General features: G+C 44.5%; 1 protein-coding gene across 1 annotated transcript in view; it reads left to right on the top strand.

Moving 5' to 3' along the window:
* The first annotated feature begins 8,625 nt into the window (after positions 1-8,625).
* Positions 8,626-22,039, top strand: part of LOC128895395 (insulin-like growth factor 2 mRNA-binding protein 2) — an 81,279-nt gene continuing 67,865 nt past the window's right edge. The window contains exon 1 of the mRNA XM_054157945.1: positions 8,626-10,443. Within this exon, the coding sequence (XP_054013920.1) occupies positions 10,269-10,443 (175 nt within the window). The 5' untranslated portion in view covers positions 8,626-10,268. The remainder of the gene's footprint in view (positions 10,444-22,039) is intronic.

Here is a 22,039-nt window from a genome sequence, read left to right as displayed (position 1 = left end):
TGAAAATTACATGTGTATTACATCGAATACTTTACATTAGAAACACATTAAATAGACTATGTTCGATAGGAATGCATTGAGTAAAACATGTGTTATTAACGTATGCTTACTATAATGCCAAGTCAAAATACATTAATTATTCATCGTTCTACAATTCCTGAAAGGTCGTATTTTATTTTACGAAGGGGATATAATTTATTTCCAACGATTTACTTAGACTCAGTTATGATAGAAACAACAGACAGCAATGTGAAATTTCCTGGATAACATTTCCCACGTGAAAACATAATAATATAAAAAAAATGTTTAACGCGATTCAGTTCAGGCAACTGCCCAAAATCGTACCATTAAAAGAATTCAGGAGATGGCGACCATTGAGCGTGTACCAAAAATACCGTACAAATGTCGGACGTGGCATCGAAAGCTGCAGTTCACGAGCGTGCAAAGTGCATTACCCCCCTCCCGTATGCACCAACCCCTCCACGAGGATACCCCCACCACGAGGTAGCAGAGCAGCATACAGAGGATGTCTGTTGTTGGCTCCCCTCGTGACGACGAGTTGCATGCAACAAAAGCGGTGCAACGATGCACAGCGTCGATTCGTGGATGAAAGAGTCCCCTTCTGCGCCCCTTGTCCACGAACGACTTCCGGGAGAACGAGAGTTCGAAAGGAAAGAGTGGGAGAGAGATTACGTCTATCTCGTCTCTCCTGTGACTTCAACCAATCCCGCGTTACGCAACGCGCAATAATTTGATAGGCGTACGCTCGATACCGTGTGAGTGCACGCGTACGCGCGTACCACGAGTTCACGTGCAGCGACATGAAGTCGCTGCTCCTGTACGGGCCGCCATTGGCCGCTGGGGAATCGCGTTGCCCATCGTCGAAGGGAACCCAGGAAAACAACGCCAGGTCGAATTCCGACCGCGAGTTTCGACGGAAAGAAAATTTGGGTAGAGAACATGGTTCGTGAAACAGTTAGATCTCGAGTTTGGCCTGGCGTAATCCGAGAATAATTTACGACTCGTGAAAACGGAAAACGCAGGGCCCGGAAATAAATGGCATTCGTTGTTTGGGATGGTAGTAACGTAGGTTGTAAATTTGTGCAGGACGAAGCGGTGTCGCGATGACTTGGCCATATTATTCTTGCGGAGTTTTGCTGCGAGTACGATGGAGTTGCGGAAGAAAAGAGAAGCATTCATGTATTTGGGTTGTTCTTTTTTAAGTCGCTGTACTGATGGAGCATAGCGTTTGATACTCGTACGGTGGATGGTAGAACATAAGATTTAAAAATTCCCGACACTATCGTTTAGGGCGAATGTCATTTGTGCACATGAAGAAACCCCGTCAATGTGGGTTTCAGGAGATCTTCGTTGAATACTTTCAAATCGATCAACTTGTGTGAGATTTTTGAAGTCTTCGTCAATAGTTAAGTCTAGCTAACGGTTAAAGAAACATAAAATTGAGGTATTTATTTCCGTTTTTATCGAATAAAATCAATTTTCGAGCAGCAAAATAATCACGTTTATTACATTCCCTCGCAACAAATTTTAAATTATTGATATTCTACGTAAAAATGGAATTATTTCTAGTATTTAATAACGAAGAGAACTCGAGATATCTGCACAGAGTTCGCGAGTTTGCGAATTTTCATTCGCCATTAATACGCCGGGCCCTTTTGCGAAGGTTGGTGCTCGAACCTGCCCCTACAACTAGCATATGTGCACGTACGTGTCTACCTACATATAGGTACAGCGTATGCATGAGCCACGCGGTTGGATCCGCGTGGTGCACGCCATTTTCAACTGGTTCCGTTGTTTTCGCGAAAACGTTTACGTTTTCACGTTACGTTTACGTAAACAAACATTATTGTTGGTCGATTTACTGCGTCAAACTTAGTGGTGACCGAGTGTCATCTCTCGAGTGCAAAGGATTCAAGAACAAATCTTAATCAGAGTCACGTTATTGCAATTTACTTAGTAACGTTGAGTAGCCATTTTCGATTCTTCAAAGAAAAGACTTCCTCCTTAACGCACCGTAACCGTCAGCGCATGAAAACGCACAAAATTGATACGAATTAGGATGGTGTGTCTATTCAAACGACTCGTAAAAGGAAGCACGACCGCCGTAGGAAATAGTTTGAACGCCTAATAGCGAATTACGGAGGGATAGATGCGGTCTGGAACGTTCTATCGTCCTCTGTCATTCGGTCATTATACATAGTTTGAGGTGAATCGTCCTGAGAAAGGGGTAGTGTCTTTCGGTGACCGTTGCTATTCTAATTTAAGCTCATCAAACGACTGTCCTATTTTAACGCGGCGCGACCACAAAAGACATTATTACTATCCTTTCCTGTTCTCCATCTGGTACAAGAAACGCGTGCTACTCCCAGGGACGAGGAACCGTTAGAGGCTGAAAGGTCCCGATGCAGTTTGCAACAGTATTATGTCGCGTTAATAAACGCTTCCTTCTCCTGTCGCTGAACCTTATGCCAAACGTGACAAAAAAATATTAAAAGCGTATTTAAAAGCAAGAAATGGCAAAAAAACGGTTAGGGACAATACAGATGCGATCGAGCGAAAGAGCCAGGTAGTACGCCTTTCCTCGACCACATTTTCACGATACGACGCAGATCAAGCGCAGGAGTCATCGATGGTACCCAAGGACACTCCATAAAAAAAAAAAAAAAAACGCGGCGGATTCGTGTCGAGATATTCATCAAAAGAGAACTCACGGCAACCCCCAGACACTGTCGTCGCGGGATCCATCCGTGAGATCCTTTCCTTTTGTGAACCGCCAACTTTTTTCTTTCGATTTCACGGCGGGATAATGGATTCCCCGATCCTTTGGATGCGCTCGTTACCACGGCATTCGTAACGGGCGCAGCTGCCACGCTGGATGATAAAGTAGGAAATCTTGCCTACTATAGCGATCACGAGGAAATTGTTACGAGCCGAGGGCTGAGAGGCTTATTTCGTCCGTGAAGCCGAGGATAGTTCTTGTTGTTTTTTTTTTTTTTTCGATAATTTGTTAATAAGGATGCGTGGTCATGGACGAACCTACGTATGGTTAACGACGCAAAACGCATGGGCTTATATACCCTAAATTCCGTTAAAACGGCAGTGGGAGTCGGTCCTATGATGCTCTTATATGAAGATGCGTAGAGGTACGTACCTCATATTTGTTCGTGGAAATCAGTACCGCGGCTCGCTCCGTTTCCTCGGTAAAACTTTATCAGAGGGCCGCGACCACATCTGCTCGAAAGGACAAACGTTACGGAGGGGAGGTTCGATAGAAATTACGAAAACGGAGTAAAGTCTCCGTACGTAACAAAATCAGTCGGAAAACAGAAACTGTTTGGTAAGAGGGGAGTGAAAAAAAAAGCGGAACTACGCCCTTGTACGCCTTCTGAACCAACAGATTCTAGGTGCCACCAGCTCGAAAGAAGCCACGGGTGAACGAAAGTGTTATAATAAGGAATTACGCCCATCTTTCTGGCAAACATCGTTATTTCTCCAGGAATAGTCCAATTAATTCTCGCCGACCGGAAAGAGAAGAACACACGGAGATACTACGACGAATATATCAGAATAAAATAACGTGTCAGAATACATCGTGTTGAAGTATTTTACGGAGGCTCCAGACAAAAAATTGGCCAAAACTTCCTACCGCATTTTTGTCTGACTGCATGTACTCGGTACGCTAATTTCGACAAGATGTAAAGAAAACGTAGTTTTGACAGAGAAAACAACCTTTAGGTCGACAGCAGGTGCTTCTTAACTCTTTGCAGTACAGATTTTCTGATTTCATTGGAGCGCTGTCGTGTCTTACTCGTCGCAGGACAGCAAGGGTTAATATTCCTCTATACCCGACAAAGGAGAAGCGGCAGATTTCCTCGGGAGAAAATCCTGAAAGGCGTCCACCACAGGTGCTTTCGCCTTAATATTCTTCCATGCCACAAAGGAATACAAGTGTTTCTTAAGCGCAGGCATTGTCGGATGAAAAATGTTCCGTGACTAAAAGAGTTTGGGAAACCGCTGCCCCGTTTACGACGAATTGCAGGAGCCAAGGGTACGCGTCTTACTCTCCCTATCCGTCGCATAAATTTTACCCCCGCGTAGTGGTTATTTCTCGGCAATCGGGGCGTAATTTTCTCGTCCCACTGCGACCAAGAGAAACTTCCAAACAACCCCGAATCCGAGGAGCTGGCGAGAGCCTCCTCGTCTTCTGACACAAAACGCGTACAATGACCGCGTGCTGCTCGTATTTTATCCGATCATTCGTGGGCGCGGGGCGATTTATTGCTCGGGGAACAGAGTTTTCTAGGCCTGGAGGGCCTAGAGCCGCTAGAGAAATAGGCTGGGGCACCGGGATCGTTTCGAAAAAGAGGGGAAACGATGAAGGAAAGAAGGGTGGAGGAGGGGGTTTGCTGGGTGGCAGGCCATCCGGGGCAATGCCAGCTGCGCTACCGTAACGTAACGAGGCCTAAACGCAGGCGCCTTCCACCAATAGGAACCAACTGTTCATTAGTCTGTTGGTACAGGCTGTTCCAAATTGTCTACGAAGGAAGACCGTGGCGAGGGTGTAGCGAGCGACCCCGAAGAGATTAGATCTCGCCACGCGGCGGAAACCTTCGATGTTCACCGAATCTATTCCTCGCGCAGGGTTCAGCTGGTACGAAGAAGACATTGGTGTCTCGTCTGCCAATGGTGGCTACCACGGATATCTAAATACAGTCCAGACAGTGATTCGAAACGAAAACTATAGTTGTGTAGTAGATAATTCTACTAACTCAAATTTACTGTTACCCTCGAACGTTTTCAAACGAAGAATGCAGGTTGAACAACTGAAAAAATGGACTTTGCGCTTTCCCACAACAGAAATCCTATCTAGATATACATAGAAATAAAAATAAAGTGTCTGGCTGTGATTTCGAAATAATGAATTTTTCAAAGCTCTTATATGATTTTTCTAAAGTATAATGTTCCATAGGGTTTAGAAAACGCTGGCACAGACCAACACTCGCCAGCGACTTCTTTCTCGGACAATGTCGGTAGTTTTCGTTTCGTGGAATCGGCTCGGTCGGATCAAGTGAAAAGTCTAAAGGCGTCGCTAATGGAAATCCTTCTAGAGGTTTCGTTTTATTTCTTCTCGTAAACTCTCGTCGTTTACGATGTTTGTTGTTCAAGTTCACACTCGTTTCCGTCTGCTCTCTTCTCGAGACGCTCGATTTCAAATATTGTCGAAGGTCTTCGCCATTCTTATCCTCGGATCGGCGTTTAAGAACAATTCTGGAATGCTTGTTGGCGATAAGGAGTTCCTGATCTCGAGGAAAATTTGAAAGAAAATTTATTACGATTTTCTTGGTCTATCATTCCTCCCGAGGAGGACTTCTGTGCAAAGCAGAGCGTCTCCGTTAAGTTTACCCCAAATTCGAAGAATAAATAGAAAAATAAACAGTATAGCGATTTATTTACGATTGCGATGAAATTTGTACGTAGATAAGCCTTTTTCTCATCTCTACCCGGAAACCCTCTAGCGACAGATGCGGGACGAAATTTCGGGAAGCTGGTATAGAAACCGCAGCTGCTGTGCTGGCAAGTAAGGGACCTCCTAAAACCTAACTTACCAACGGTCACGAAGCGCTGGTAATACGTATTCTAAGTTGCAATGCTGCAATGTGGAATATAAAAAATGTTTCTTTCTCGAGCTCTAGTTAAACGTAAACAAAATTTAAAAAAGAAACCGAAGATTTGATCAAAGGTAACTATATCAACTTTATAAATTTGGATTTAAATTTATCGTGGGCTCACGAAAATATCTCAAAGTTGCCAGTCGAAACGTAATAAATTTATTTTCTTACTTGCGGACCTTCCTACTTGTGAAAATTGCAAGACTTGCAACACTTTTGTGGGTCGAGTGTCCTCTATCGACAGGAGGCACTCTCCACGCGAAGAAAGGGACAAGAATAAATGACTTTCCATAGAGAAGGATGAAAATCGATTTTAGCGAGACGGGGATTCCGTCCTTAACTCTCGTTTTCAAAATCTTGCCGCAGAAAATGCATTCTGTTCATAATGCGAAACAGCCGCCAGGTCACAGATGCAGATCGCACTTTCGACTCGGCAGAAGTAAAATCGCATAATATACTGCGCGACAGCTGCGAGCCCAGGAGACTGTGCAGCAGCTTTCCAATTCATTTCCCGGTGCTTGGATTTTCCCAACTCCCTTTTCCTTTATTCGCAGGGGACCGAGAGGAAGCACAGAACGTATCACGCGCCGTTAAAGGGCAAGGACAGCACGACCACTAAAACGATGAACCGACGTTAACGAAATAAATGAACAAGGGAGGTATCCGCCGAATTATATTGAGTGTACTTGGTGGAATTAACAAGTGGAGGTTGGGATTGGAAATAAATAAAATATGAGCACACTGAAAATGAACAAGAAGACGATGCGAGGACGATGGCCAATTTCACCGTATGAGAAGGAAAAATTTATTTATATTTTTAAGAGAAATATTTATTTATATAACATGAACATTAACAGCACGGTTAAGAAATAAATAGGATAATAGCAGGAATGAAAATTTCGGTAATGTTTCTTCGAAATTTGGATTTTTTGTGCAAGCTAGAAGAGTGTATATAATATCCTGTGGCTAAATTTCCTTTCCATACGTTTCTAAGGACGCCCCCATTAAACGGTGGACAGGGGTAATCGAATAGTTCTAAGCTACCGGAGGGTCGGAATAGGCGTTCTAAAATTGTGAGGGGTATGTAGGGGAACACGAAAACCGGATGGCACACCGAAATGTAGTCGACTATATTCCGAAGCGTTCCTCCATTTCTGAACGTAATTTTTACCCGCTATGCGCTATTTTTCGCTTCATTTGCGTGCTAATCAACGAAAATAAAATAACTAAAAATTTCTAACGCTATGTTACTTTCTTTCAAGGACCACGAAACGCCTAAGATTTAAGCACGTATTGTCTTAAAAAAATGTTGGCTTCAGTTCTATAGATATATTTTCAGTAATTAAAAATAAGTATATTCGCTACTCAGTTGTACAGATAATTGTTCTGCAGTTCTGTTTCACTAACGTATGGTAACGAAATGCATTCAAACCGTTACATCGGCCCTGTTAATAATCTGATATGAACGTCGTTTCTCCAACCTAATCAAGCGTCAATTACGGACGGAGCAACGCATCCAGCTAATTAATCCTCATTTATTAGCCGCGTCTTACGTTGCCGCTAAAGCAAGGCAGGTGAATAGAAGCAACATGCACGCAGTTTCTTCCTTTTTGAACCTCTTACCCTGAGCACCCTGACCCTGGGCACGTAGCCAGCTGTCTCACTCCACCCCTTTGTGGGTACGGCACTGCTCTAACGTAAGAACGAATTTGTCTATCCCTGCGCACTGTGCAGCGGTACCGAAAGCCTGAAAATTCATCTACATAAAATCGCTCGACCTATTTCTCTGGGAATAAAATTTCATCACCACGAGCCACGCCATTCTAATCAAATGCTCGACGCTCTGCCACTACCAAAACCAAACGAACGAAATTATTCAGAAAAATGAAGTATGCGTTACATTTTTGTTACACATTTGTATATTTATATCTTTAATATTTTTCTCATATCTTTGTTATCTATTTTGAACGCAAACCAAATACACTTCCCTATTTTCATAAAGCGTAACATAGAAAATAATGTTTAAGGAGTCGCTATGATAACTCCTTTGAATAGAAAACTAGACTATAAGCAACTAATTAGAAAAAAGCTGTGCTCGTGTATGCTACGCACACTGTAAATGCAAATCCGTGTCAAAGATACGCATATTCGATTCATTCTCCAAGGCGCGTCCATTCCCAGCAGGGCTTAGCTAAAACTGCCCGATAGATTCGTGCAACATTCTCAATATGCATACCAACGGCAGGAGCAAAGAACTCGTTCACCGCGTGCTACCGTTCCTCTAAAACACCCGATAGATCCCTGCAGGGACCAGAGTTTAGAAAAAAGAATCTTTATGCGAATGTATGCATGAATTTCATTTTTAACATTCATTCTTTTTTCAATCTACATGAAATTTTACTGGACCCTCTGTCGTGCTAATTTTCATCGTAAGTTCCAATTTGCGACAAAATATTACCATCTCGAGTTATTACAATTTATTGCAAAGTTCCGAAACGAATTTTCTAAATATATACGTCTATATACCTTCCGAGCCATTGTTTTTGAATCGTAGCTTAACCAAAAAGGGGAAACTCAACCAAATAAAAGTATCTCGAAAATATCGTCAGTATAGACCAAGTTGCCCAACTGCTAACAACGATTCGCATACTCTGACAAAATCAAATTCAAGGGACCCAAGGTATCCAAAACGTTCGATAAACCACGGCTCTTCGCGCTACACTTATTCTGTAAATGCAAATCCGTAAGAGAGATACGCATCTTCGATTCGTTCGCCAAGGCGCGTCTATTCCCAGCGGGGCTTAGCAAAAACTGCCCGATAGATTCGTGCAACATTCTCAATATGCATACCAACGGCAGGAGCAAAGAACTCGTTCACCGCGTGCTACCGTTCGCCGAAAACACCCGGTAGATTTCTGCAGGGACCGAGCGCGCAACCGTGTAGAGAGAGAAGTAGAAACGGCGAATACGAAGGTAGAAGAGAGAAAGAGAGAGCGAGCCGCGCTCGCGACGCTCGGCGCCACACGGATGCAACGAGGCCGCCTACTTACACGCATGTCTGCGCGCGTGTTCAGTGCGAGCGTCGCAGCACGCAGACATGCGCACGGCCGGCTGCGAAAACCGGCGTGCAAAAATCCTCCAATCGGGAGCAGAGGCGGGAGTCGGTGGGGCAGCCACGTGGTGCTACGGCGACCAATCGACGTCGCGGCGCTCGCGAATTTCGAGTCGGTTTCCCGCTCAAGCGCCCCGGTGCTTCTAGTTTGCTAGAACAGGACGGACAACAAGAGGGAAGAAAATAAAAAAGAAACGAGCGAGAAAGTGCACACGCACGAACAAGGAGAGACAGGAAGGTTATACGTCGGGTAAAAAGGAGCGAAGAAGAAGGAGGAGGGAAAAAAAAAAAGAAGAGAGAAGAGTGACGAGTTTGCATCGCATTGCCGTGCCCTCTCCCTCCCTTGCACCACGAGGGCACGCGAAATAGCGAAGGAGCAAGAGAGAAAGGATGAAACTACCGGGTGATCAGAGAGAGAAGGAAAACCCGCCGAATGAGCGAGCCCCTCGGACGTCGTATCGTGGTCTAGCCAAAGAGAGGAGAGCCTGGTAGGAAGGTGCGTCGTAGTCGCAAGGAGAGGCGAGGAGAGAGCGAGAGAGCGAGAGAGAGTCCGGCTGAGTACACGGTGAATCGTCGAGAGAACGGTCAAACCGCGGCGTCCCTTAAACTTAAAAAAGTTGAAGAGTCGTTTCCGAGAAGACACACCGGTCGTGTTCGTCGTGTGATCCGTCCGAGATCGGTCGTCAGCAGTCATCCTCGTCGGTTTTAGTGTGATCGAGCTGGGTCCGAGGAACGTATATCCACTGCCACCGGAAGCACCGTCAGGTCTGCGTACTATCGTTGACCGAAGCGAGCGGGAAATAGAGAGCCGGGTTTCCGAAGGATAAGGAAGAAACGAAGTAACAAAAGACAGTAGCGGACAGAAACGTTTGAGAAGATCGTTCAAAGACGTCACGAAAATATACCTCCTGTGCCTATTTCGTTTTGGTGTGCAAGCCCGTGAAAATCACGCCGAGTATTACGCAATTACAATCGCATTCGCCCGGAGGACAACCAGATAGAACAGATAACAAAGTTGCAAAGGAGAAACCCTGACGAAACCGCACCGCTCTTCGTTTCCTCTTGCGCGATAGCGAGCAACAGAACACCGACGTCGTCGACTGCGCCGCGGTTACGTGTTTTTTTTTTTTTTTCTCGTCCTGCACAAAGGACACAGTTACGATCCTCGACGTGTCGAAGCGTGCGGTGTGTCGTCGTTGAGTTCGTCCTTACGGTCCCTGTCGGTGAATTCGGCCCCCCACCCTCCTTCCTCTTCACCCCTTGAGGTCTCGCAGTGCCCGAAACATTCGGTCGTCTTCCGTTTTCGCGACGTGATCGTCCTCGTTTCAACGAAACGGGCCATCGCCAACAGCAGCGGATCGTTCGGTCAGCCGCGTGCCATCCGAGTTGCAAATATTTCCTACCACGTGACCGAGACGTATCTCGGAAAAGCCGTCACCATAGCGTCCAAGAGCGAGCCAACCAGCATGTCGAAGCTCTACGTGGGCAACCTGCCGTCGGATTGTAACGAGAGTGCCCTCAGGCAACTCTTCCAGGATCACAATTTGTCGTGCACAACGATCCTGGTGAAACGTGGAGGCTACGCGTTCGTCGACTGCACCGATCAGTCCGTGGCGGATCGTGCAATCGACAAACTTAACGGTGAGTTTCCAATCAACAGATATTCCTATCGGTTAGAACGCTAATCTACCATTTCCTATCGGCTATTCCTTGGCCGATACGGACCAATCAGACATTCGCTGCTTTTTACTACGCTCTGTACATTGCTATGTTTACTGTATTATATTGCTATGTTTACTGCTGCTGTGCTGCTATCCACAGGGACCCGCTATCGGTTTCGATGACTGAACCACGGAGAACCTCCACACGGGACGGAGACACACGGATTTAGAAGGATTGATAATTTAGAACGCTTTTACCTGCTTCACGCAATTCGCGCGCACTCGAGAGACTCGTTCCGTACGAGTTTTTCTTTCATGGCTGCGTGCGGATTCGCAATGCTTTTTAGATGCTTTTCGAGGCTAGCTTGTAAGATGCTGCGAGTAGAAATATATACACATTTGCACGCTTGTACATATATATATGCTTTACATCATTTCTTGTATATAATTTCATTGATTTCCCTGTCTCGATCGAGAGATCGACATCCTGTATATATATCCTACCCTGTATGTATATAAACAAATCCACGCAATTACGTATATGTATTATAACCACGTCGTTATATGTTACAATGTTTTCTCCCGTTAACCTAAATGTGGACGAATGACAACGTCACGGTGTCATTCAGCGAGCAGATCGTCAATTACATTCCGGGATAAAAGGACGATCGCGACGTATCGTACCGGTGGTCATTCGATTCTCACGGTGGTTTCGATCGATCGTACGACGTTACTAGTAATCGCGAACGTAAACAACGAATACAGCAAAATATTAAGAATCACCGGTTGTCCGTTACGCTTTAGAAGAACCACTGAGTATGTCTGTTAGTTTGGGAGCCCCTGCTCGCGACCTCGAGAAATGCTTCCGCTGAAATATCTTCAATTTCAATTTCCATTCGTTCATCTCCGCCAGAATAAACGGTTATCTTTGAAAAATTTGATCGTATCGCGCGTTCGAATCTCTAAAGATAGCTTTGCATACTGTGCGATAAGAGTGGAATAAGATTTTCATTCAAACTAATGTTTCCGTTCGGATTCACTTCACGGCGGCGCAAAAGGCCGATTCTACGAATGCTCGTGTCGTGTGGAAAACTTATCCACGTGGTGAGAGAGGCGCACGCATCGGCAAGATGGCGAAGCCGGTTATGCCGGCAAGGTCACACGTGTGGGTTTCGCCTTTGAGATAAGTTTCTGATAATCGCTTGCGTCGGCCAATATAATCGCATTGTCGTCGATCGATATGATTGCAAGGGTTCCCTTCAAAAGGCAACACTAATTTGTGTAGAGAAAATAGAAAAGTTGCTGTAGAATCGTCCGTCTGATAAGAGGTTAGATTAAGCGATTACGCGAAATTAGATTCTTTTTTTTCTTTTATAAAATAGTAGCTTGAATCGTTTAAAATTACTACGAGAGAGGTTCCATCGAAACGAATCATAGCGACCGATACAAATATAGCGTCACGGACGGTAAGATAGGGCAAACTTTTATATTATATTATATCTCTGCCTAGACGCTCCTAAGGCACATCCTTAAATAATGTTCGTTAAAATTGAATCATCTGTCAGAAGAAACAGAATACAATTTCGTAGTTGACTTGACGTAACGGAATAGGTGACGGTGATTAATTAGTTAGCAAGCGAATGCATTAGTAAATAGAACGACCATTTTTCACGAACCGCGACTCGTTTCAAAGAACAGAGCTTAACCGTTCTAAAAACATCCAAACATTCCTAAAATTTTGCGTCGTTAGTCGCGTAGATCATGACCCTACGTATTCAATTGCGTCTTCGTCGCGTGAAATTAGATCGATACTCTACTATGGACGACTCTTGATCATCACGTTGGTCGATTCTCCCGCCCAAAAAACGTGGTCAAGGTCGCGTCTACACGCATGACGTATGGATCCCCCGCTTGCCTCCGCGTCGAGGTTAAAATTTACATCATGAAACACCGCCTTCATCTCTACTTGCCCGTCGAAATCGGTTAGTCACACTCGTCGTATACGACGGCCATGCTAATCGGGTAAATTCGTTCGTAAATTTTTCTGACGACTTCGTAAGTGGCGTACGCGCACTCGTCGACGAATTACTCTGCGCGTGTTTGTCGCCAATCGACACCTTCGATGTCCGCGCTTTCGATGCGATAAATTGTTGATCAAAGTGTCCAAGACACCGAAGGAAACAAGATTTTTCTGTTTTAGTAGGGGTTTTCAGTGAGAAACTACACAAACTGTGGAGGTGAGGTGTATATAGATGTTAGCTTGTACAGGACATCTGAAGTTTAATAAACTTTTGGTTAGATAAGAACTTACTCATTTCTGCTCGTTGGTATTCTTAAGAACGAGCAAATTGTCTTGCTGACACCGGATAACAAGGCCATTTGTGAATGTAATTGCAAAGCAATTCGGTTCGTGTAGAACGGCAGCAAGACAAATTGCTGTTACGTTCACGTACCTGCGAGAGATGCCAATCGATGCGTAATGCTGCTCGCGTGAAAGTGACAAGAGCGACACCTTTTTAACACCTTGAAAAAGAATAACTTTAGACTGTGTTTCGATATTTTTCTTTTTTGCTCTGAGCAGCTGCAGAGTAATTTGAACATTGTATTCAGCTCAATGATACAATCTGTCTTACTAAAAACAGTATAAAAATCAGATATCGATAGTTGAGACGTATATTAAATTATCCCATGTGAAAATGTTAGAATTCTGTTGGGATGCTTGAGGTACTGGACGGTGCGGAAGGTACGGTTGACAATTTTGCGTTCACACAAAATGTAGCAAAGAATACTGAGCAAGAGAGCGGTCGGTCGGTTTGCTTAGAAGCCGGGCTGCAAGAAAGAGGCGCGGTACGAATATTGGAGCGATTCATAGAGAATAGTTTCTCCCTCTATTTCGTTAGCAATACAGAAGGCTCAGTCGTTGCTCCTGCAGCAGGGGTACATATGTATGCGGGGCCGATCCTTGGATACAATGCCATGTGCGGAGAACGTTACCGCCGAGTACAGAACTAGTTTGGTGGGTTGTGTTACGTTTTAGACCAACTAAACTAAGGCTAGTCGCGGTTAGAATACACGGGTGTACAGCCATCGGCATTAATTCACCGGGGAATATCGCCTGTTCGCCGTGTAATGCTTCCATTTCGTATGAATTACGAAGACGTTAAACGGGCTATAAAATTATTGTTCTTCTTACGATCTTGTTCTTCGAAAATTACAGGACAACCGCAATGTTTTCATACATAAATCGACGCTCTGTCGACCGTTCTATAATTCAAACTTTGATTTTTATTTTGCGTGTAACAAAGAAAAAAATATTTATTCGCCATTCTTTATCCACTATTTCGATCCAGAATGTACCGTAATTTAACTCCGATCTTCTCCAACGCGAAGCCACGCGTGTCGTTCAACGTCGATCAGAACGGTCGAACGAAAAGGGAATGTGTACATTTTTAATCACTGTTTCGCAGTTGTCCGCGAGTCGGTCAGCTTGATTTGTCGCGTGCCTGGCCGTGGTCACCTGCCCTCGAAAAAAGTTACCTGTTAACAGTGCACCGGTAACCGACGATACCGATGTAACTTTACGATTCTGATTCCCTTCGGACGAACCTTGGGTCTGATAGCGTTATCGATCCAAATTAACGAAAAATGATTCTATATTTAATACACTCGATCTCATTACGATAAGGTAAAATCCTCTAGATCCTGTCACGCGTTATTACTACGGCTATCAGTTCCGACATCTCATCTTATCGATCTACGTCCCGTACCTAAGAATACGTGTCCGTATAGGAATTACTCGTGTTACATTGCCAAAGACCTCGATTTTTCAGTACTGTTGTTCGACACGACAGTGGTATGCGATGAACTCGGTATCAGGTATTAGTCTTAGGGAGGATAAGGGTGAACGAAGTTCTACTTGTTGCTCGAAAGTAGGATATAGCTGTGGTGCAGCTCGACTTAGCTCTTTAGAAAATGTTCTCTCTAACGTTGTCGAATGTTATCCAAGTCCTTTTAACGAATCTACAAAGTTCTCTGTAGCGTGTAAATACAGCTAATGCAGATTGAAAGAAACTAGAATTGTTTTACTCTTTCCGCTCGTTCCTTGTGACTCGAATAAACCTATTCCGTGCAAATTGAAAGTTCGGTCGGTTGGCTGGTCGGTTAAGAGCAACGATGGAAAGAACTCGGTTTTACGCCGACACAAATGTACAGTTTAAGCGCAAAAAGTGCTTGCGCGCCTGCAAGAAGGAAGGAAGTGCTATCTTTAGAGCGGCGAAAAGGGAGTGCGTGGTGTCCCTTTTCCCGTCTTCTTTTTCGTCTAAGCCATCCGCTTTCATTAACTGAACGCACGCTCTTGGGACCAGAAACGAGAGATAAAGAGAAAGACAGAGTTAGTTATTGTGAGATTCGAATGCAGTCAACAGGATCGAATAAACGAAGTGGAAAGTCCTTCCGTGCGAAACTTCTTCTTGCGACGAAGTCAAGCCAACCGAAAACATCGCAGGGTCCAAATAATCTTCATATATCGATATCCTTTATTATGAATATCGACACAGATCGACATCATTCAATTAGAGGCAAGAATAATGACTGTAATAGTTTCAGTCGCTGTATTAGAAACATACTAAAAATCTTGGAACGTAAAATGAAGTTTTTTGATAAGTAAATTATTAGGTATTCCAGAGCGTGGAGTGGTTAGATGTTCGTACTAAAGTCGTTTTAACGTACTAATGCTAAAACAAAGCTTCCATGAAAAATTACGGTAAGACCAGCCGCTATTTCGAGTCTTTCTATATTGGCCGCGTCAGCGATCCTCTATTTCCTCCTTGGCCTCCCACGCCGTGGGTCTTTTTCTCCGTCTAGTCTACATTGTCTTCGTCTCTCGTAGCCGCTGTTCACTCGAGGAACCTTTGAAGCCACGTGTTTGTTTTAGATACCAGGCCGTTGACTTGCAGTTCGAATAACAACGCTACCGCTACTAGATTCTGATCGAGTGAAACCTCTTCGTGTTGCACGATATCGCAACGCTTCCCTATCCGCTTGCATCGGGTATCTCTTGCTCGGAGCCGCGCGATCAACGCTTTCCTTGTCGTGCTTTCCCGATAGAAAACTGGTCGACCCTTTATCGGTCCCCGTCGTTATCGTGCGCGACGTTTTTCTACGCGATCTCGGCCCCTTCTAAGTCCTTCTTACGTAATTTCTATTTCCAACTACCGGGTGAAACGCGCCTTGCATCGCGAGATGATGACACCGAGACGCCGAGCCCTGACGAAACAATTTTCGAATAGCAGAGCATTTAGATAAAGAAGGTTCGAACGATACAGGTTCCACCGCAATTTCTTACCGAGACAAAGTACAAGTTCCGTTCATTTTTAACGGCGACAACGTTTCACCGCTAGACGCTAATCCGTTAATTAGAGAGCGGTCGATCCCAACAAATTTCATCGCTACGAATCTCGTGAATTCTTTCAGGAAGCGCGCGTCGCGTTCGATAAGTGACCAACAAAGCGATTTTCGTCCTCCGTGGTTCCCCTTTTGGCTCGCTCGAAATCTTTACGACGGAGCAATAAAAAGCAAAGAAATAAAAAAAAAAAAAACACAGCAAAAGGAAGAGAGACAGACGAGCAACGTCCGCCAGTTGCGGTGGCAACGAATCTGCTTGGCCCCACGTGCGCGTAATTGTCAGGTACGAAGAGAGAAACCCGAATCTTTCGACAGGTGTCAATGAACCGGACAACGACGTATCCATCGAAGGATAAGCGAGAAGGACGGGAGGCGAGGATGATCGGTAGGCTGAACAGAGAAGAGACAAGACACGAACAGCTAGTTCGCACCTGCCACCGTCGTGTACTAAACGGGCCTCACGGTGATTTCGCATTTCGTCAACGCGATTTTGCGAAATTGTTTTCTTTTTTCTTTTTGTTTATATACACACGTATCGAGAGTAGTCGTTTCACTGACGGACCATCGTGCGCGGCGAAGTCGTTCGAGTTGCGTGTAATGGGGACCTAAGATTCAACGATTTAACATACCGTAATGGACACGAGGAAACTAATGAACCACCAGTCTGGTAACAAAGTTTATTAAACTCGACAACTTGGACGTTCGAGGTGATCAGCATTCGAATTTATACCGAGCACACACCGACCCTGTGAAAGTGAGATCAATTTTAATCGAGCTGCGAGTTGAGTAGGAGACGTGGAAATGCAAGGGTTGTAGGGTTAGAATCCCGATGACAGTCCATAGATGACGAACCGTTCGTAGATTAGGGTGGATAGGTTGCAGGGCGATAGGTTTCAATGTTCTCAGCCCGAAACCACGTGGTAGCGCGAGGTGAACGATAAGGTGACTAAAAACGCACAAATTCGCTAGCTCCTGCGATTCGACGGACATCGAGCTCTCGATAAGCAGACCAGCGACGGGGAACATCGAAATGAAACAAGGAGAAGGGCGCGGCAACTCATCGTAGAAAAATTGCATCGGTATGGCGCCATTAATCTCCGAACGAACGGATATTATTTTAATTCTCAAGCCTCGGACCGAGACTCTTCCAAGAAACGCCGTCCTTTGTCCCAGCCGGCTCCCCGAAAGAAAAGTGACCGAGTGATTTAATCTACGAACGAACGGAGCCCTGGACTCTTTCTGTTGCTCGCTGTTTCCTGCGCCTCTTCTCTCCATTGGCGCATTTATTTTTTGTCCATCGAAACTGTAGACGAGCTCGGTGTAAGCACGCGGTAGAAGCGTTGCTCCAGAAAAGTTAGAACTGGCGCGATAAAGGACATGGGTCCGTTGACGACAAACTTGAATCAATCGTTGGATCGAACCATTTATAAATGCTTCAATTACGATTTTTTTATCTTTTGGACCTTCCGTGACCACTTAACGAGCAGCTCGCGGATAACGACGCGAGTAGATATCGATGTTTCGATCGTCGTTGTGGATACTACGTACGTTGAACGTACGACGTTGTCGATGAGATAGATAACGAGAAGCAACATGCACGTCCTCGAAGAGGCTTACTATGTTCAGATAGAGACGTCCGAATATACGACACACGAGAGTGTGTAGGTTTCTTTCATCTTACACAGGGACTCGTGATATATCCGGCCACTTTGTACAAACGTGGAACTCGTGAACTTTGCACGATGCTCGATAAACGGCGTTATCGAGTTTGGCGCATTTCACGGAGCAATTCTATCGGCGTACGCTATAAACCATCATTCAGAAATTAAGTGTAACGAATAGTACAATTAATGAACGAATAAATCGCTCGATAAATTTCGAGTTAAATTGCTCGTTGCCCAATTAACAAGCTGTAAAATTATATTCCTCCGCGAAAGGTCAATTGACCTGCTGTATCTTCGCGTTCTTTCGTCGTTGGATTTATGATTTAACCGACGAGGCCAAGGGTACACTCAATTCTCTTTTTACGCAACAGAACGGGATTCACTTTGTTTTGGCGATATATTTTCTACATAGATTTTAAACCAACAAAGCGATGACTCAAAGACTTGGTAATTTCGAAGATCTGAATTCGAGCTCGATCAACTAGTCAAATTGCGATTATTGCACGTCCCGATGAGGTATCACGTAGCGCACCCAACTACCGCGTAACAATCGAATCGCGACTTTCCTCGACCTCGACACGCCAGGGATTACCGACACCCTCTTTTGTTTCATTCGCGAGCGCATCCCGCATATGCACGCCCAGGAAGAGACTTTCGCGATTCATTTATTATGCATTGGCCCCGCGGAGAAAATTGCATCGCGAACGGCTTAATCAAGATTTACGAGCCAATTGTTTCTTCCCGACGCAGCCGACTGGCGAGACGAAAGCTGATTGATACGCCGCGATAGATATGCGGCGATTTTTTTTTCTTATCTGGCGCGAATCGGGTCCGCGTAAAAAGATATGCTCGTCAAGGCAAGTTTCGCGAGGAATTTTTGCGGAGACGCGCGTCGAATCGGCTGCGAAATTGATCGACGCGACGAGTTCCCCGCGAATTAGCGTTGGTGATTACGGGATCCCCAGAGATCATGGTAACGATGGACAAAATTTGAACACTAACGTGCTGCGATTTATTTCTAATGTTTCGTCTACCCTGCACATATTTTATACGTTACGGCAACCAATACTTTGTCGCTTGCTATTAAACAAAAAATCGCTACTGGTCGGTAAAGCGTTCAAATTTGCTAGAAAGGCTCCCTAAGCGCGAAACTTGTCATTTTGGGCCCAACGACAGTCCCAGTTCGTCTCGAGTAAAATCTGGCGCTCGTCTCGAGGGAACAGAGACACGGCTGTCTCGTCGAGAGATACATCCAGGACGCGATTTCGCGTTTGGCGCGCTTTCTGCGGATTCTCCAGTCAGGACCTATCTTAACGTGCGTGGGCCCATTCGCTTCATTCGGGCAAACTAACCTACCCGTCTAAGTAATCCATTGTGCTCCTCGTGCTCTCTTTGTGTGGCCGCTCTCACGCTGAGAGCGCGGGGCAAGGGTGTGCCAGAAGGAGCAGGAAAGGAGAGCCTTGGCGCGAGCGGGAAGGATAATTCGCGCGAGTAGGACGAGAACAGAGGGTGGAACGTAGGACGAAAACGAGAGAGAAGTATGCCACAAGGCCAACCGAGTCCGACGCAATTTTTGCTTTACCCTTTTCCCCACGACCGAAAACGAACGTGGCTCTCCGACCGACTAACTACTCCAATTTTATTTACCAGCGTGTCAGACCCTATCGATATCCACGCGATATTCCGTTGGGCCACGCGCGACCACGATTTCCACCGCTTCTGGGGGCACACTTATCCCCGTTGTTTATGACGTAAATAAATTTCACCGAGAAGGTGGTGCACGTATCCGTTCGATATTTATCTTCATTCGCTAAAAGGAACATCCATCGAGCTATTAGCGAGAGCGCGATATAAATTCCGCTGGTTCTCGGAAGGGAAAACGTTTCGACTGTTTCTTTCGCTGTTTCACATTTACTATATTTGCTTCTTCTCCCTTCCGATGGGAAATTGAGATTAATACGGGTCGGCGTACATCGCCCTTAATTACGCTCCGTTAGAAAGGGATACGTCGCGCGTTCGATTAATTAACGTTCCTGTACCTTCGTCAGAGTTTATATTTGCACGATGAGAAGCATGTGTCTCCACCCCTTTGACTTTTTGCGAGAAATCTTGTTCGTCGAAGATTCTAATTGCATGGACAGGGTTGTGAGTGTTATCTAAGCAGGCTTTGTTAAAATATTTTGTGTTTGGAAAATCCTCTAAAGTGTGCTCGAGATTGTGTATCATGATACGTAGGAATCTATAGATCGAGCAAGCTTTTTACGAAAACGTTTCCAACCCCCATGTTTTGATTGGTATATAAAGAAACGTTCAAGAACCACATGAGGGATGGGACTAGCAATAGGCTGTATTATGAATTATTAAACCGTCAACCTTATCTCGAATCGCCATTATGAATAAATAGCACCTAACTATCGACCATGATCAAGTTGTTTTCGTAACTGACGTTTCCTCTCACGTGTTTTGTGCCTTTCGAGAAAAAGATAGTAATGCAACCCACAATATGACCTAAGACGCACACGATGAAATATTAATAATAAAAGTATGAGGGCTTATTTCGAACGGATAATTACTCGTTACTTAGACATTATATATCTTATCTGCTGGTTAATTAACGTCGTACGCGTACACGATTATATAGTCTGCAAGCTCGTAGAAGACGTATTACCTTGAATCACGCGATCCATAACCGCGTTCGCAAATTTATTTTTCGTACTAAATGGGTAATATCTGGCTCCGAAACCGAACCTTGGTTCCTTGCCCTCGAAAATTCCTCGAGGAGGTAATGAAATAATTACAACGCTGGTCGAGGAAGCACGCAATTCTTTGCCGGAAGTTAACGCAGGAACACGATCCAAAACCTTTTTTTGATAGAAAAAAAAAGTAATATTTAAAAATAAAAATAACTGAATGTTCTAGTCACCGAACAAAAACGCCTTTCCGTACATTTTTTATATTTTATCAAATATCTGCTATTATATTTTATGTAGGTCATCTGTTTAAGAAATGTCCTGGGTTTTTGTTACGATTCAGGGGCGATAACGCTATCAAATGAATAATCTATAATTCCACGAGCTAATGTTACCGATAACTTTGCAATCTGTTATCAACGATTCGTTAGAAAGCGTGTTCGCCAAATTGGCTGTTGGTTTCGGGCAATTTTGACCCGTGACTCACGACGCAAAGGATTTCCGTGGGACTGAGCTAGCGAGTTGTAACTCAATAGTAATTTATGTACCTAGCCGTGCCAACCGCCGTGTCCAAGGCATCGGTATTCAGCATCGGCCTGGAATGCGCAACAAGAACCTGTTCTCATTCCCATTCCCATTCCCGCTCAGCGCTACCCAAATATTTTATTACTTCCCCGTGGAGCCGGTGTTCTCCGTCTCACTCTCTCTTTCTCTCTTTCCCTCTCCCTTTATCTCTACCTCCTTTCCTCTCTTACCAGCGCAAGAAACTCTTCGGTGTTATGTCATCCTGTACACCGTGTCTTATCGTTGTAACAATATCAACGATGTTACGGTTACATTTCGTGGTCGTGCGTACGCGTAAAGTAATTCACGACCCCTCGATCGCATAATTCGATCGAAAAATGGAAATTTACATTCGCAATCTCGCGTCCAAGCGTTCATTAAGGCCAACGACGAGCAGAATTTTATTGGAACAGATAGGCAATGCACCGTATTGCGATTTATTTACTACGTTTATTCCATCCAAAAATGATAATTCCATTTTACGGTTCAGATTGTAATATTTAACCAACAAGTATTAGATCAGAAACTGTTTATCTTTTATTCGTTACACCAAACTTCTATTTTAATAAGAATTTTTTAGCGATTTGTTGAGCTAATTCTAATGCACTAAATCTAATAAAAATTTAAGGATGACATTTTAAGATCTTAAGACTTTTCTTTTGAACAGAGCAATATCTTGAGCTATACCGACGACCCTCGATAATTGATAATTATTCGACCTCGATTGAAAGTGCGTAAAAGGGTGGCTATTGCAAGGTACGAGGAAGGATTACGTGTCAAGAGTTATCTCAAACGAGCCGAGGGTTATCGACGTTTATTTATAACGACACGAGTTATTAATAGAATGCGTTCGTTACGATACACACGATAGCTCCACCGACGAAGGTAACGCAAACTTTATATCTGACTTGCTGATGCAGCGGTTTCCGTATCGCGCTGCTTTTGATACGCGGGGACGATTCAGCGATGCAACAGACGAATGTGTGCTTATTCGTACGCGACATTTTATTCGAAGCGAGGATGCCTTCAGAATCAAATTTTAATTGGTCTCTGTGTATCTATAGAAGATAAATAACGCTATTCGTAAACAATTTTAGTCTTATTCCCGCTTATGGTGAGCAGAGGATCTAGCAAAGATAATCGATGAAAATGGCTAAATTTTATCAGGCAAACAAACCAGTAGAAACATGCCTTAATTCGAACGCAATCACTCAGGACTGGAACCGTTCGCATGTCCTACCGTCGAGCAGAAATT

This window comes from Hylaeus anthracinus, unplaced genomic scaffold, assembly GCF_026225885.1.
Source record: "Hylaeus anthracinus isolate JK02 unplaced genomic scaffold, UHH_iyHylAnth1.0_haploid 5, whole genome shotgun sequence".
Taxonomy (NCBI): Eukaryota; Metazoa; Arthropoda; class Insecta; order Hymenoptera; family Colletidae; genus Hylaeus; species Hylaeus anthracinus.
The sequence above is the reverse complement of the archived record's forward strand: the minus strand, read 5'-3'. Positions and strand labels throughout refer to the sequence as shown.